This window comes from Pinus tabuliformis, chromosome 1_1 (assembly GCF_031772625.1).
Source record: "Pinus tabuliformis cultivar Carrire ecotype Pingquan chromosome 1_1, CPIR1, whole genome shotgun sequence".
NCBI lineage: Eukaryota > Viridiplantae > Streptophyta > Pinopsida > Pinales > Pinaceae > Pinus > Pinus tabuliformis.
The window spans coordinates 860867141-860885077 of NC_142297.1; the positions used below are offsets into that span (position 1 = coordinate 860867141).

Below are 17937 nucleotides of genomic sequence, written 5' to 3' on the forward strand. Positions count from 1 at the left end.
AAGAAAAGTATAAGAGAAATGAAGCAGAAGGCCCTTTGGAGGAGCAAGAGGAAGATGAAGATAATGAAACCATCAAAGGAATAAATGCAACCCTTTCTAGGAAGAAGTAAGAGTTGAGGAGGAAAAGGGAAGAAGATATGAAGTAGTCATAGAAGATACGAGACCAACAGCTTGAGGATCTCTAGTAGTGACAACAAGAAGAGGAAAAGAAGAGGAAGAGACAAAAGAAGAATGATTAATGAAGGAAGAGGGAGAATGAAGGGCATAAGAGGGCAAAATAGAGAAATAAATAAGAGGAAGAAGAAGTCAGGAAAGTGCAAGAAGAGGGGGAGCGGGAGAGAAATCAAAGGCAAGAAGAAGAGATCAAAAGAAAACAATAAGATGAAGAGAGAGAGAAGAGAAGAATCAAAGAATATCAAAAGAGGAAAGTCAAGGAAGATAAATGGAGGAAAGAGGAAGATGATATGAAGAGACAACAAGAATATCTCAACAAGAAAATGAGCTCAATTCCCAACCTCAAGAACAAAATTAAGATTCTGATATGCAAATTGATCTCCCTCCATTAGATGTGTCTCCATCAACCCCAATTACTAGTAGACACTTTCCCCTCCTTTGCAGGACGAGGGAGAGAGGAGGAGGGAGAGAGAGGAGGAGGCAAAGGAGGATGACAGGGGTCCACCACCTCCCGCACTACAACCACCACCACCACCTCCTCCTTCCCATCCACCACGACTTCCTCCTCTTCCTCCACCAAAAGCTTAAAAACAAAATTAAAATTGCATATGATTTCATTCTCTTTATTTAGAGTACTTGTTGAGCAATTCTTTCCTCCTCTTCCTTAGAAAACTAAAAAAAATAAATTAAAATTGTATATCATTTCATTCTCTTTATTTATAATACTTCTTAATTCATGATTTACCTTGATAATTGAGATCAATATATACATGATAATGTAACAAATAGTATTTAAAAAAAAATTGCCATATAAATTAGTAATTATAAGAAAAAAAATTTAATTAATAAAAAATTATAAATGTTATATAAATAATATGTAAGGCTATTGAGAGTTCGCACAAAAATCAATATTCATTCTAAATCTCTAGTACTATTTAAAATCAATAAATTGATTATATAAAATCTTTAATAAATAAAATAAACAACAATCTAGAAACCCTAAATATAAATACAAGTAACATTCAAACAAAAAACACCTCAGCTGGAAATAGCAATCGAACACCACTATGCATGTTCGACGGTAATAATAATATTACAAACTCGCATATCTGGTCTCAAATGGAACTACAAATATGTTCCTCATCATTAGACCAAATGAGGTTACGGTGGATGAAATACAAGATTACAAAAACAAAAGTATGTCGTTAATCCCTTCACTCGTATACATAGGTGTATTTCAATACCTTCTTTGTGTTTTAACTAATTGATCATGATTATAGCAAAATAGAGGCAATTCAGTTCTATTTCAACTAATTGTAGTTAGTCTACTTTTACACTTATCTTCGTTTATTTCTCAGAAGCAAATTTAATTGGTTGGTTTGAGGACTAATTGTAATTGAGTGCGAGGACAGACAAATATTGATGATTAAGTGCTCATACTTTTCAATGTGTGAACAAAAGTATAATGGAACCCGAAAAGTATTAATAGGTGTGTCCTATAAATGTATAAAAATTTCTCATCATTTCAAATTATCCCTAAACCCAAAAACCCTAAACCCTAATAATTATAAACAAGGTCTATCCTAGAGTCGATAAGCAACTTCTACACAACTATATGTTATTAAAATATTGATTATTTTTAAGATCTTAACCCTACCATTTATGTTGATTATATAGTAGTATAGGTTTTGTGTAGGGTGGGAAAATATATTTATGTGATGAGAGTTCATCTAATCCAACGATGTCTTCCTACTAAGATCAGATCATATAATGAGATGTCGTGATCGAATAGCCGACCAGCATGAAATCAGTTAAAGATTCCAACCATTTTTTCTGTTGCTTGCACACCCGAGGAAGGATTCAATCTCATGTGGGTTTGGACGAATTATATGAAGATGGAAGATTATCTCCTCCAAAGATGAGATGAGTTACAAACATTGCCTATGTTTTACATACTAAGCCAGAATACAACTAGTGCAGTTTCCTCTAAATCTATCGAAAATGGAAATGAAGGATAGTACTCAAGTAATTGAATAGTTCTTGTGCTTCATAAAAAAAAAAGCATTGTCTCCTGATCTTGGGCTTCATATTTTGATCCTAGGTTGGCTGGTTGAAATTCGTATTAAGAACTCTATGAATTTTAGACTAATATGGAAAAATGAGTTTATACTTAGTCTGGAAGCCTAACCTAAGTGAGACCCTCAAAATATTACAAGTTATTTTTGTTGCAACCAACACAAATTTGAAAGAAAATATAGAAATGAAACCTAAATCGAACATGATAAACTAATTATCAAAATCAACAAGGAGAGGAGCCTGGTTTGAAGAGACTAAACTACGGCTAAGGACGTTAAACTAACTAAAGAAAATGAAATATATATTTTATGAGAACAACAAATTTACATTAACAACAAATTACATTAAATTTAAAGAAAGACACACGAAAAAAATTGAGTACCTGAAACCAATTTGGAGCAGTAAAAGAGAATAGCACAATAACGCTTTGCACAGTAGCAATGAAAAGAGTGAACAAATCTACCCTTGGTGGGTCTTGTCCATCAAATCATAAATGAATTTAGTTTGAGATATACAAGTGGTAGAGTGTAATCTAAATGAATAACTGAATCAAGAAATTGCATTGATCTCAATCAATTGGATGTAGCAGAGGATCTTCTGGAACATGCCAAATCCATTGTGCTCATCCTCTTCTATCAACAAACAAATTTTAGACATTAAATTTTACCGATTGTCATCCTCTTCTGCCAACATACAAATTTAAGACATTAAATTTTACCCACAGAGTGTCTGATTTGGAACATCATACTCTCCACAAAGACACAAAAACCAAACACTCAAATGGAGGCACTTTCCAAAAATCATATCGCAAACGAAGAATAAATAGAGCATGCGGATGAAAGAGGGTGAAGATTTGAAATTTATAGATGCTTCCGCCTCTTTTTCAATTAACATAAAAATAGAAAAAGATATACCTTCCTTTAACATAAAAGAGAGATATGCCCAATTCTCTTCATCGGTTTTCTTTGGCTTTCTCCAAATCAACGAATATACTTTAGGGAACGACTTTCACTCCCATTTCTTAACTCTCAGCTTTCACTCCGACTTTTTAGGCATTTCTAGCGAAGTCATCCATCATAATTGTTTCTATTTTACCGAGGTCCCCACTCCTACTTCTTCCAATAGAAAAGCTTTTTCAACCCGTTCATTTTTCCTAATAACCTAATTTTGATGTGGTGGTTAATTATTTGAAAAGGAGCTTACTATTTGTGTTCATGTCATTTTCTAAGTGAATAGAATTAGGTAACCCGTTAATTTCTTACACATTTGAATTTCTATTATTTTTGGAGTTGTTTGTTTTTTAATTTTTTTTTTTTTTTTTGTAAGCTAAGGTAGAACCCATTCTATTACTCGATAGAAATTAGAACTTTACATATCATCAGGAAAGTATAGAGAACCCGCCCACTTGGGGAAACCGGGTGATAAACCACCTATAGTTTCTCGTAGCCGCCCAAAAATAAAAGGCCCACAGTCTCAGAATCTTAGCCAACATTACTAAACAGTCATTAGAGTTCCTAATGCTATTGATTTGCAAAAAACAAGTATCTTTCTCTAAGGATCTCAAAAAACTACAGCTAAAAAAGCAGTGAAGATTTTCCAGCATATCTTAGATCAGGCAGTATCCATGTCAGGTTGTTGACTTGTCCCTCCCGCATCATCTCGTTGCATGCTCTTCAGCAGTTGATGCATAGCCTCCATATTTTCCTCTTGTCGCTCCATAGCAACACGAATGAAGCTAAGCTCTCTGCGCAGGTCTGGGTCTCCCTTGACCAGCTCCACCATCTCTTTTGCCACCTGCTCGAGCGCCTTCGCCAGTAACCCCTTCATCACCCAGTAAATGTGAAGTGAATGTTTAAAGAGCGTCATTCGCCCCCTAGTATGACCAGGGTCGTGGAGCAGAGACTCCCATTCTTCCATTTCATCAGCGGACTGGTTCTGGAGGGACTCCTCCTCCATAAACTGCATAACTCTTCGAACAGCGGGATTGGACTCCCTCTGGAACGCTCTTTCCGCCCGTCTGAGTCTATAATTCACTGTTTGTCTTGTCTTTTTCTCAGGATTCAACTTCCGCCCCGAAACCTCACCTTCCCCCTGCGTCCTCTTCCTCTGGCCCCATCCTCTTTTTCTGCTCGCCCCCGTTTCCTCAACAGGGTTTCTCGCACTGTTCCTCAGCCCCGGGCTCCGCTCCTTCTTCCCCTTCGGTTCAGAGAACCCTTCACATTGCTGGTGCTCTCCCTCAGCAGCAGCCCTTTTCTGCGTGACCGACCACCCTCCATCACCACCCAGCGGAAGTTCCTCCTCCGACTCATCTTCAATTTCCCAAAACTCTGTTGGGGGACTATCCTGGGCAATGCCCTTCCCTTTCTTTTCCTGCGTCTCCGTCGCCACCCTTTGATGTTCCTCAGCCTCTTTAGTCCGCTGTCTGGTCTCCATAATTCGCCCGCTTCCTTTACTGGGAGGTCGCTGATAATCCACGCGCTCAATCCAGGCCAGACGGCTCTCCAACACCCTAATCACTCCTCTCCCAATTTGGAAACAACCAGATGTCTGATCACCTTCCCCGATCTTGATATAAATAGGATTTTTGACCTCCTAACACCGTTTATCACCGGCGAACGAATGCCGCCATTTGCTATCATGGTTGGAAATATTACTGGTAATTATTCCTTGGTTAATGTTTGTTATCGAGGCTTCTGACAACCCACCATCCCCTCCACTGAAAATACATAAATTAATGATCTCACCCTGTGCAAGATCGAGTGCCATTACCTTCGCACACTGCCATAGTACAGCTCTGTACTCAACCATCATTTCATTAAGCTTCCCCGATTGATCATTGATCAAGAACCAGGATCTCCACGTCCTTTGTTCATGCCAGCTCAATGATCCGACAAGATGCTTACGTGGCTTGGTCATAATCCGAGTTAATGATCTCAGCCAACTCTTTCCACTCGCTGTTTCCACACACAGCCTTCCATTGTTGGTCAATCATGTTACCCCTCCCTCTGCTGCCCCAATTGGCCAGGTAATCAGCCGCCTGGTTACCTTTCCTGCGGACATGACTTACCACCTTATACTCAATCTTTTTTAAGAGAACTGCAATATCCTGAACGATACCCGCAGTACGCCAACTGCTGGTGGCTTTTTCCCAGCTCTTGCCATTATTTAATTTCCTCACCATGTCCACTGCAATCTGAAAATCGCCCGTGATTTCCAGGTTAGGATAACCATTTCTAACTGCAATCCTTAATCCTTGATGGAGGGCCCAGAATTCAGCTTCATTATTAGTCATCTCTCCTCCCCCTTCTGCGAATATCCATCTAACCTGTTTATTACTATCTCTGAAGATGCCTCCGAAGCCTGCTTCTCCTGGGTTTCCTTTCGAAGCCCCATCGAAATTTAACTTAACAAAGGTATCCCTGGGGTAACTGAAATTGTCAGGGCTCTGGCTCCTCATGTCCTGAGGGACGGATAGCTTGTGATGGACCATCTCCTGTTTTAAGTTTAACTTACTTAGAATTTCTTGTTCCTCCTGATTTGTCTTCCAATCATCCTCGTACCATCTCTCCACCAGAACGGTTTCCCGCATGAGCTCTATAGCTTTTACCGAGATTGTCTCTGGATCCTTTGACAAATTCTGGAAAATCCTCCGATTTCTCTCCTTCCAGATCATCCACATAACAAACCCCGGAATAAGATTCCAGGCTCTTTTAACGACCTTGCATTGGAAGACTTCCTTATTCCATTTGAAGGCCAATTCATTAAAATCACTGATGACAAATCTTGGTTTATTGAAGGTCAGCTTAATATTCACCCACAGATTCTTAGAGTACGGACATTTAATCAGAAGATGATCTCTGGTCTCCCCCTCCTTATTGCAGAGACAGCATATCGATGGCCCATTGAAGCCCTTTTTCTGGATTCTATCCCAGGTTAGGATCTTGTTTTTTGCAGCCAACCATATGAATATAGAGACTTTTGGCCACCAATTATTTTCCCATACTACTTTCCAATCCAGGTTTCCATCATCCCCATTCTGAGGATCAAATAAGTAATAAGCTTCTTTGGTTGTAAACAGACCTTTCATAGAATTCCCCCACCTAAGGATATCTTGGCCATCACGAGCTCTGATTTTCCTAGATCCAACTTCTTTTTTGTATTTGTCTTGCAGGTCTTGTTCAATCTCCCTGTCCCATTCCACTGGATCAATCCAAACTCTCCACCCTTCTTCCACAGTATGAGCTTTCCAATAGTCTCTAACACAAGTCCTGTTTCCTTCTATTCTGGCTCGGATTTGATTAAGATCTTGGATTCTGCTCAGTCTTTCTCTCTGTTGCCACCTATCTTCCCAAAAATTTTCCTCTGCTCCTCCACGGATCTCCCAGAAAGCATGTTTTTCCACCAGATCCCGGTTCTGGCAAGCCAGGTCCCAAATAGAAGAACCTTTAGGCGTTTCCTGTTGCCTTAGGATCTCTAACGTTGAATCAGGCATGTTATATTTAGTCTTCCATATGTTCTTCCACAGATCATTGCCCCCCCTTAGCCACCTCCACCACAACTTGGCTCCCAGGACCCTGTTGAGAGTTTCTGGTCTCTCAGCCCCAAGCCACCTTTCTCCTTTCTCTCCGTTAACTGTTCCCAAGATACAAGAGCCCACTTCTTTTTTTGGTCAGACCCTCTCCAGATGAAGTTCCTTATGATTTCTCTGATTTTAGCACAAACCCCTAAAGGTGCGGCCATTATCGAGAGAGAATAAATTGGGATAGCTTGCAAGACAGATTTCACCAAGACAATTCTACCTGCCATGTTTAAGGCTCTGAAGGCCCAGTTTGCTACCTTTGCGTTCAATTTATCCAAGACACCCTGCCAATTTTTCATCTTTTTAGAGGTGAGGTCTAGAAGATTACCTAAATACCTCGTAGGTAATTCCCCTCTTCTAAAACCCAAAAGTCTGGTGAGATGGGTTCTTACCTGATCTATTGTGTTGAATATGAAGATACAAGATTTGTCTCTATTGATTTCCAGGCCAGATGCCTCTGCGAATCGATCCAAAATTCTTTTGATATGTCTGACTTCTTTGACTGTTGGTTCTCCAAAAAGCATAATGTCATCCACGAATTGTTGGTGGGTTAAGGGCAAATTATTCCCCCATAGCTTGAGACCCTTCAACCTGTTTGCCTCTCTTTCTTGTTTAATAAAGCGACCCAAACCTTCAGCTGCAAGGATGAACAGAAAAGGGGATAAAGGATCTCCTTGTCTAATTCCTCGAGAAGCATTAAAAGTTTTAGTTGGAGTTCCATTGACCAGGATAGAGAAATTTTTAGAGGAGATCAGACTATGGATCCAAGCAATCCACCTCTTATTAAACCCAAAGCTCTCTAGGACTTTGCCCAGATAATTCGAATTCAATCTGTCATAAGCCTTAGACAAGTCCAGCTTAATCAGCATGCCTTTTAGTTTTTTAACCTTAAGAGTGTGCAAAACTTCCTGAGTTACAACAAGACCATCAAGGATCTGTCTTCCTTCAACAAAACCAGTTTGTTCTGTAGATATTAACTGGTCTAGAAGGGGTTTTAATCTCTTAGCTATCAGGGACGTTACAATCTTGTAAATAACATTGCACAATGCTATTGGTCTAAAGCCATTTGCACCCTCTAAATTTTCACCTTTAGGAATTAAAGCAAAAAAGGTAGCGTTGAGAGCCGGCCACACCTTTTGATTCCTTCTTGATTCTTCAACCAGATCAAGGATCTCTCCCCCCAAGAAATGCCATCCCGCCTAGTAGAAGTCTACTGTGAAGCCATCTGGTCCCGGGGCAGTACCCTTCTTCATTGCTTTCACCGTCTCTTCTACCTCCTCGAGGGTCGCAGCTCTCATCAGAGCCTTATTTTGGTCTTCAGTGACAAGGCTGGGGATGGCCGAGCAGATTTCCTGAATAGCTCTAGATCTATCAACCTGTGGTTCAGATAAGATTTCTTTGTGGTGATCCACAAGAACCTGTTCTATCTCCTCTTGCTCCACCGCTCTATTTCCATTCCTATCCTTAATGGATAGGATTTTGTTCCTCTGTCTATGTTTAATCATTGCCTGATGGAAGAATTTAGTATTTCGTTCTCCCTCTCTTAACCATTTTATTCGAGATTTCTGTCTCCATAGAACCTCCTCCTGCTTTCGTCTTTCTTCTAATTTCCCAAGGATGACCCCTTCTTTGTTGATGCTATCCTCTGTCCTGCCTTCCACTATCATCTTTTGCTGAATTCTTTCCATTTCTCCTTCTAATTTTTGTTTATCCTCAAAGATGTTTCCAAACTCTTCTTTGTTCCACTTTTTAATTTTGCCCTTCAGCTCTTTCAGTTTTAACTGGAACGTTTGCATTTTTCCTTTACCTTGCATAGAAGATTGTCGCCACCATTCCTCGATTCTCTTGATGAATTCTGGGTCTCTCAACCAGAAAGATTCAAACCGGAAAGGTCTCCTCCCACGATTCTTTTTGATATCAATCTCTAATCTAATCGGCCAGTGATCAGACCCCAAGGAAGGTATAATATTTTCCTCTACAAAAATGTCTTTATTCATAATAGCTTCTGAAACTAGGAATCTGTCCAGCCTAGAAGCGATTTGGTTTTTGCCTCCTCTCCTGTTATTCCAGGTAAAAATCCCATTGATAGTCTGAATGTCAACTAGTCTTAAATCCTCTATCATCTCATTGAATCTATCCATGATTTGGTCCACCTTCCTCACCCCTCCTTTTTTCTCATCCAAGGATCTGATTAAGTTAAAGTCACCCCCTATGATCCAGGCAGCTTCAGGATACAGTCTACGGATAACTTTCATGCTTGCTATGAAGTTTTCTTTTTCACCTAAGGAGGGGGGGCCATAAACCCCTGAAACAACAACCTGCTCCTTGGTTCCCACTATCCTACCCTGACCAGTAAGGATTCTACTCATACTAGTCCATCTATCCAGGATGATATCATTAGGGTTCCACAAAATTGCTATACCTCCTGCAGATCCAATAGCATCCAACCCCATCACTTCGTAATGAAGATTATTTTTTCCTATAATACCCTCAAGCTGTTGAACCGATATTTTAGTCTCCTGCAAAATCATAATGCTAGGTTTCTCTTTTTTCAACTTGTCTTTCATGTACCTTTGTTTACCCTTACTGTTTAAACCCCTGATATTCCAACTGATAACATTCATTTAAAACTTTTGATAGGAGGGGAAAAAAACCTCTGACAGAGGTATCACCTTACCTGAATTGATCAACTCTTCACCCACCGTTTGGATGGTTTCGCTCATTGTCTTATGACCCCTCTTTCTACTGTTCTTGCCAGAGCTGTCCAATCCCATCAATTTTGTCCCCTGATCATTTCCGGTCATCACCTGCTTGACTATATTCTCCCCTTTTTTCTCCTTATATTTCTGGAATACTTCCTTATACAGTTGTTTCTGTTTTTCAGGTATGAATCTTCTGTCAAGGTATTTCCATTCTTGAAGAAGCCGTTTCATTATTCTCTCTTCCTCAACCTCATTTTCTGCCTGGTTCTCCACCTCCATTTGTGATTGCATTGCGGTATCTTCCAGCTGCTCCTCCGTTCGTTCTCCATCGATTTTTCCTGGGTCTATTTCCTTTCCTTTACCTTCCCTTACTATTTCCATTGGGTTGTTCCCAGGATCCTCATCATCCTCTAAATTTATTTCATAATCCTCATTGCCCTCCTGTAATACCTGAAATTTGTTCTGGCTTGACATTTGAGCGGGTTTCCCCTGAGGTTGCGATCTAGGGCCTTCCTTGTTTTGCCTTCGTCTTCTTGTAACCTGCTGAAAACCCCCAGACACTTCCTCCTGACTTTTCTTTGGTTCCTCCTCATTGTTCAACGGGCATTGCCTGTATAAATGGCCGTATTCATGACAGTTTCGACATCTGAAAGGGATGTGTTCGTAATCTATTGGCTGTTCCCATACCTCATCATGATATTCCACCTCAATGCTGTCAGGAAGGGGTTCCGCCAAATTCATGTATACACAGATTCTTGCGAAGGCGTTATACTTACCCCGTTTTGTAGCCTCTGCAATCTTAACAAAACTCCCGATTGTGTTGCCGATTCCTTCTAATATTTCAGGGTCCCAGCATTCGTTGGGCAACCCAAAGAGCCTGACCCAGATTGGTGCCTCCAGCAGCTTTTCCTTATCTGGGCTATATCGTTCCTCCCAATATTTCATGAACAGACCTGCATTGTTCAAAAAATATGGTCCTTCTTCAAATATCCTGTTCTTGTCTTCCACGTTCGTGAAGATTACTGTGAAAAACCCTTTGGCTCCCAATTTCAGATCAATATGACCTCGAGGTTTCCATTTCTAGTCAATCCATCGATGTAGCTCCTTCTCCGAAGGCCAATAACCAATGAATTTACAAATCAGGGCATGGTCCTTCATATAACAGTTGTATTCCTCCAACTTGTTACAAGGGATGACATATCTTGGTTTTTTTTGAGCCCGCGGTACACATTTCCCTTTCATCCTTTTCTGCCATAAATTGCCCATGACCGGGACGTGGCTTTCCTTCTGATTATGCCTCATTCCACTCCCGCTGTTCTCCCCGGTTACCACATTCTTGAAGGAGGGGATCTCTCCCCCCCCCTTCGGCTCTTCCATTTCCTCTCAGTTCCTGTCTCTCTGTTGTTATCTTGGCCCAATAAGTGAAAAAACGCAGCAATCGAGTCTACCCCTCCTACCTGATTCTTTTCCTTATCCTGTCGTCTTCAGCCTTGCTCACGCTGACTCCAGCAACGTCCTCTAGTCAGGTCCTTCTGTGGCGGCTCCTGCAAACCCTAGCAGAGCGCATCGTGAATGTGTCTCCGTATTCTCGTTTTTTAATTATTATTATTAATATGGTTTGGTAAGATTTTTAAAACGCTATAAATGAAGGTAAGAATTTAAAAATTAAAATACACTTCAAAATAATAATTTATAAATTAAAATAGATTTTAAAAAATTGTATGAAAAGTGAAAAGAAAAAATCAGAAAACATAAAAATGTATCAAAATTTTATATATTAAAAAATTGTTTTTATTTTAAAATAAGAGAAAAAAAGATGGTAATTTTGTTTGCATTTCATACACAATTGTCAACAAGTTCAATGAAAAGGTTTACATAATTTTATGATAACATTTTTTCTTGAATGGACATAATGATGGTATATTCATAAAAATAGGGAATTGAAAGCGTTGCATTTCAGTTTTACATCTTAGCTATGGTAAAATTTAAAAATATGTATAAATATTTTATATTAATAACATGATAATTTTTTTTACATTTCAATTATTTTTTTAACAAAATCAAAATTTTGATATGATTTTTTTATCTTAAAAATGATAAATGAAATGTATATTTAAAGTTGAATAGTGAATTATTATTTATAGTTTTCTGAATTTAAATTTACTTATATTTAGTTTCTTTTAGACACAAAAATCATAATAAAAAAATATTTGTAACATAAAATTAATTTTAGTTCTTTTATGTACATAAAATACTTTTTCTTACCTAATCATATAGGAAAATAATTTGAATTTAAGATGTAATATTTAAATAAATATTAGCAACAATAAACAAATATTTTTATGATAATTATAAAGAAAGTATGAAACCTTACTAAACACTATCAATGTAATTACAGGTGATGTGTCTTTTCATGAATAATGATGAGTAAACCTAAATTAAGAGATAGTAGTATTAAGAGATAGCGATGGCTATCCCTAATCTTAATTTAACAACTAAAATATCAAAAGTTTTCTGGTTGTTTAAAAAATCTTTAAAAAAAATATTTTAATAATCCTTTAATATGATTGATTTAATAATAATCATTTTTTTATAGTGTAAGTTTATCTTACTTATAAATATATGAAAACATTTAATCTATATTATAAACTTTTTGGTTGTTTTCTTTTGAATTAGATCATATATTTTTAAGTAAGATTGAGATTTCTTGTATTTTAAAATTAATCTTCGAACATATAAATGAATTAAAACCTTTATATTATATAAAATATCCATTATATTTCAAGAAAAATATATTTAAAAAACGCTAAAAAAAATACCAAAACATGTATTCATCCAATTACAATCTATTTTGAATGTGTGAATGGATAATATATTCCCATATATATAGTTATTTATTACCTCAACAAAAAATTGATTGTTGGTCACTAAAATTTATCACAATAAGCTTGAGTATATTCCTTACATAACCTACCAAATAAATTGTATTTTTCTTTAATAAGTGCTTTACATTATGGATATATGTTGTGATTTAACATTAGATTGAAAAATAATAAAAATATTTACATTAAAAAAGAATCAAATTAATAACAATGATAAAAACAAAATGAATTCCGTTTTAGTTCTTTAGCACAAAAAAAATGTGTAATTATTTAAAGAGCTAACATGAAATTTAGATTAATATTCATATTAAATAATAGGTAAATAAACAAAAAATTTTAATATCCACGGTAACAAACAATATTTTATTTCTATTTGAGAGATATAAAACAATTAAAAAAGATAGTATTGCCATTTTTCTTTTCAATATTGGGAAGATGTTTAATTCATTTATTTAGAGTTATTTGAGTACCAAAATTGGATAAAATATTTGAATATTCATACCAACTCATATATTTCAATATCAACTCTATACATATTCTCACAAAGATAAAGTGAAAGAAATATTATGATGTTGATAATATATATAATATTTTAGTGTGAACCTTAAATAAAATAATTTTATATATACTTTTTGTAAGCTTGTCAAGAACTTCATATTAGCAAAAATGATGTACAACATTTACACAACCAGGTGGAGCCATCAGGTTTGGAACCATAATCCCACCATGGGGAAACAAATAAGACATTGCTTGAAAGATAGGATCAAAGAAATATCTATTCGTGGACAAATCCAAACTTAGTAGCATACATAACTAATTATTGTAATACAGGAAAATCCTTTGAGAATTTTGTTGAGCACTAGGCATAAAATCCATTCAAAAAGACATTTCAAATTTTTTTTTTTCCTTTGGAGGTTGTTGAGCCAAGTGTGTTGTTGGGCCACAATTGTCCTAGTGCATCTTTTGGCTCGTCCTCAATGATAAGACAACCATAAGAACACAACAATTTCTATGCTTGTGCCTTATTAGCTCCTCCACTCACTCAACATTTTAGTTTCATATCGTCAATTGTGATTGAAGGGGAAGGTACTAGGGGAAGCAGGTGAGATTGAAAGGAAGTCTATGCCATCTTGGGAGCTATTTCGGGAATAGGATAGTGTGATAGGAGATAAGGAGATGTTGAATCAGTGTATAAGGTCTCGTAGAGATTAGTGGAGACTACTAATTCATTAGAATTAACATCCTTCCTTATGGAAGCTGATTTGGCTTGTTGTTGCTTCCATAAATGTCTCGTTAGTAAACTTTTGAGGCCCAATGCCCATCACCTAGGCACCTTAATTCATCATCTTCCATGGAGGATACATTGTGTGGTATACTTTCATGAATATTTGGGATGAAGAGATTAGAGATTTTGTCAAATTCTACATCATGGGGATGACACTCACTACCACATCCATCACCTCCATTAGTTACACATCTACTCTCCTAAACCATAGTAGCAAGTGGGAGAATGAGGATGAGGAATTTAGAATCACTGAGGGAATGGTAGATTTTCTTTAGGAAGGAAATAAGAGTATGAAAAGGTGAGTGATGAAGCATGAGAAAGTTGGGTGACAAAAGAGACAAGAAATATTTAGACAAAAAAAATGTTTTCCATCGCCAGGTAGGTTAATGAGGCATTAGTGTTAAGTACAAGGAGATCACATAGAGGATATGGAGCAGTGGATCAAGCATCATGAAAGATGATGGACTAGCTGACTGAGTGGGCATATTAAATGTGGATGAGAGCCATTGTCTATGTGAATGCATGGTGAAGGTAAATGCATTCAGGAAAACCATCAATTGCCACGCAAATTAGGGGGGAATTTTATATCAAATTAACATTTATAAAGATAAAAAATTGAATGTAAAATATTTTTTCCTCTGTTTAAAATTATTTTCCACTCAATAATATCATGCACATGTTAAAATTATTAAATACCTAATAAAATTTCCTACCAAACATTTAGAAAATATTGATGGAAAGAAGAAATTTATTGTAAAAATAAATAAATAAAGTGAAGGATATTTCTCATTTAATTAATTTGTGCTTTCTAATTCAATGACATCATGGAGATGTATAATTCCTTCGTCTTCGAATTTAAAATACATTTAAAAAAGGGAAGATTGACAACTATGTATTTAATACATAAAAGAATTGAAAAAATTATAACTAATGATTAAAAACTTTTAACGGTGTCTATCTCAAAATGAAGGAGATGTGTAATTTTTTCCTTATTTATCTTGGAGTTGAAATATGGCACGAATGTGTGTGTCTGTGTGTCTATGTTGTAGTAGTATACATAAATATTCCAATTTCAATTATGTGTATATTATATTGGTAAATGAAAAAGTAAATTATGATTAAAACATTTTAGTGGTTATTAACTCAAAATGAAAGAGATATGTAGTTCTTTTTTCATTTAGTTGGTGATTTACAGATATATATATATATATATATATATATATATATATATATATATATAACTGATATAAATACTGATTATTTATATATATTATAAAACTAAGATAACATGAAGGTTAAATTTTACCTTGATCAACATGGGGGATAGATGGGGAGAGGGGCCGTAGACAAGTGGCATAGGATAACTAAAAGCTTCTAGAGACATGTGAATGAGATTATTTCCTAAACGATAGTTTTTTTACAGAATCCCATTTTTCTAGTTATGGGAGTTTGGGAAGGTGGTAGGGAAATGTAGAATATGCATAGACCCCAACCTATGTATGCTCACTCAAGTGGTTCCCTTAGAGTGAAAGGATAATGTAAGCTAGAGGGCCTTGTGATTTGGTTGCTATGGTGTGCTAACTTGCACAGTTTGGCACCTCAATGAGCGGAAAGGTGGCGAGCTATCATTTGGATCATGAGAAGTGGTGAGGACAAGAGCACTACTAAATTTTCTTGCTACAGGAGCTAAAATGGGATGGTTTTATTATCTTCCTTGTCTAATAATAAATATGGTTGTACCTCTAGGCTCTAGGAGTTCCTTTGTAAATGGAAGTTTGGATGAGGTGGTCATCTATTCTTTTTGGGTTTCCTCATGTTTATGATCTCAAGAATATGTCATGGTCCCTATCTTCTTTAGTGCTATTTGTTGCATGCCTCTATCTCTAGATTTCCTTGGGGTTAAGATTGGTAGTTTGAGGTCTCAAGCTCACTACCTCTATCCTTGGTTCCTTGGGGTACACTATTCAAGTGGGACTCCATTACCAAGCTACAACAGTTGGGTGGTTGAATTAAATTGGTCTTTGTGGTATGGATTATATAGTGGAATTCTTAGACGAAGGGGCCATGTCAAGTGATTTGGGTGACCTCACGAACTCTTGGTTGACCATGACAGGTGGGTGGGAGAAGTTGAAGGTGATGGGGCCATTGAGGTTATTTGTGAGGGTGAATTGGTTGATGAACATGTTTCCTCACCTAACCATGTGGAAGCACCACCATATTTAGAATTTTTTTATAGGCAATTGTAGACTATTACCACACTGTTGGAGGAGCTAGGGAAGTAGAGACATGATGAATAGAATGAGGTGATAACATTCATGATTAACAGAAAACATAATAAACAGGAAATTATCAACAAGATGCCTTCAATTATTATGAGCCAAAGATGGACTAATAAGTTAATAGATCATATTGAGGGTCATATTGACCACCTAGAGATGTATGTTTACGGGGCCCTTAGAGCCCCTCAATCCATGATGAAAGTTCTTTTCATATGTATTCTGTGTGTTTTTTATGCTTTTTGCATTTAATTTATGGACACACTCTAAATTGTTGGCACTTTGGTATCATCTTTTGTATCATTCTCCTAGTTAATAAATTTGGTAGGAATAAGGTCGGGGGAGAAGAAGACCCCAAAAAAATTGTTGTGGTATTTTAATGAACTAAAAACAGCTACTTGATAATAAAAAAATGTCAAGGGTAAATTTCCAGTTTGGGTTATAACCATATCTTTAAAAAGGTGGTTGGTTTCATGTGTTTCACATGTCATCTCATCATAGATTTCCATTCAAAATGTTATGTTTCTCCTTGTTGAACTTATATTTCAAATGTTCTAATAAAATTATAAATAGTTGGAACCTTTAGTGATTACATAATGATTAGGTGAATTTGAATGTCATTTAGGACACTCTATACTACTTTATTTTGTCACATTCTATAATAGTTTATTTAATTTTTTTTTACTCTTTGTTTCGCTTACTATTAGAATTGTTTTTGACGTTATGAAAACTAACTTACTTTTTTCATATTGGATAGATTTGATGTTGCAGAACTGATTCCTGAGCCTCACTTGATCACTGAAGTGTTCCCAAATTTGGAATGAGTACGCCGGAAGGGTCATTTCTTTCATTTGATTTCATTACTATGATCCTGCAGATAGCCAGAAAGGTCCCTCCAGGCTCGCAACTACACTCGCGCAGAGATATGCACAAGTGTGGCTCGAAACTAGAAATTGTATGTAGGAGATAAGTCTCTGGTCCAAACCGAGCAGATTTGACCATGCTTATTCTGGTACGATGTTGAGCAATAGTTTGGAGGATTTGCAGGCCGGGTTCATGAGGGTTTTGCAGTATTTTCGGAGTCCATTAACGAGAATCGCCAGCAAGAAGACTGTGCGATCGAAAGCAAGGGTTCGAAGCAATACGATGGCAAGGTTCCAAGCGCAGGGCCACTGGGAGAAGGAAAGAAAAGCAGCGATTGTTGAGTGCGCCTATCTGGGCTGACTGCACGTAAAGATCGTCACAGTAAAGTCCGCATGGCGAAGGGACTTCGTGACCGAATGGTGAGGCTGTCTGATCCTACAGCAATTCACTTATATATTGACCTACAACAAGAGAGACTATGCGTCGAGCAACACAGTATTAGCGTGACTTACGATGGCCATTATATGCAACGCGTGATTTATTATTCCGATTATCTCCGGCGAGATAAGACGCGTACACGGGAAGGATAAGTAGCATATCCGGCATAGATAAGGTGCGTTTCAGGCGGATCATTCGCATATCGGGCATAACTAACCCAAATTGCCCAGAAATTACTAGCGTATCGGCCAAAGATGGCTCCGATAGCCGGAAATACCTGTCGGAAATAGCTCGCGTTATGAAAAGTTCGCGTATCCGCCGGAACATTTGGCATATCTGACAGCATATCTTGCAAATAAATGGCATATCGCTCCTGCGTTGATAGGGAATAACTTACGTATCACTACCGCGTTGATAACGAATATCTGTCCTCTGAATACCTCGTTGATACTGAATAATGCACGTATCGATAACCAAGAAACGAATATGCATATGACGTAACCAACCCTATACGAAACATTCATACCTAAAACCATATATGGATACCGAGCAGATATTGGCGACAGTAACGCATTACTGAAACGCACAAGAAGAGTATTAAGTTCGTGACTATTACCCAAACACAGCACGTTGAAAATTTTCGCAGAAGCCAAATTGGAGT

The 17937-nt window shown here is 37.2% G+C and overlaps 1 protein-coding gene across 1 annotated transcript; it reads right to left on the reverse strand.

Moving 5' to 3' along the window:
* Positions 1–8028: 8028 nt before the first annotated feature.
* LOC149216997 (uncharacterized) lies at positions 8029–10908 on the reverse strand. The gene is made up of 3 exons (XM_089390103.1): positions 10668–10908; positions 9507–10484; positions 8029–9254 (listed from the first exon to the last, which is right to left on the reverse strand). Exons 1-3 carry the CDS (start codon positions 10906–10908, stop codon positions 8029–8031), a joined length of 2445 nt encoding a protein of 814 aa, XP_089246229.1.
* Between the last annotated feature and the right edge of the window lie 7029 nt (positions 10909–17937).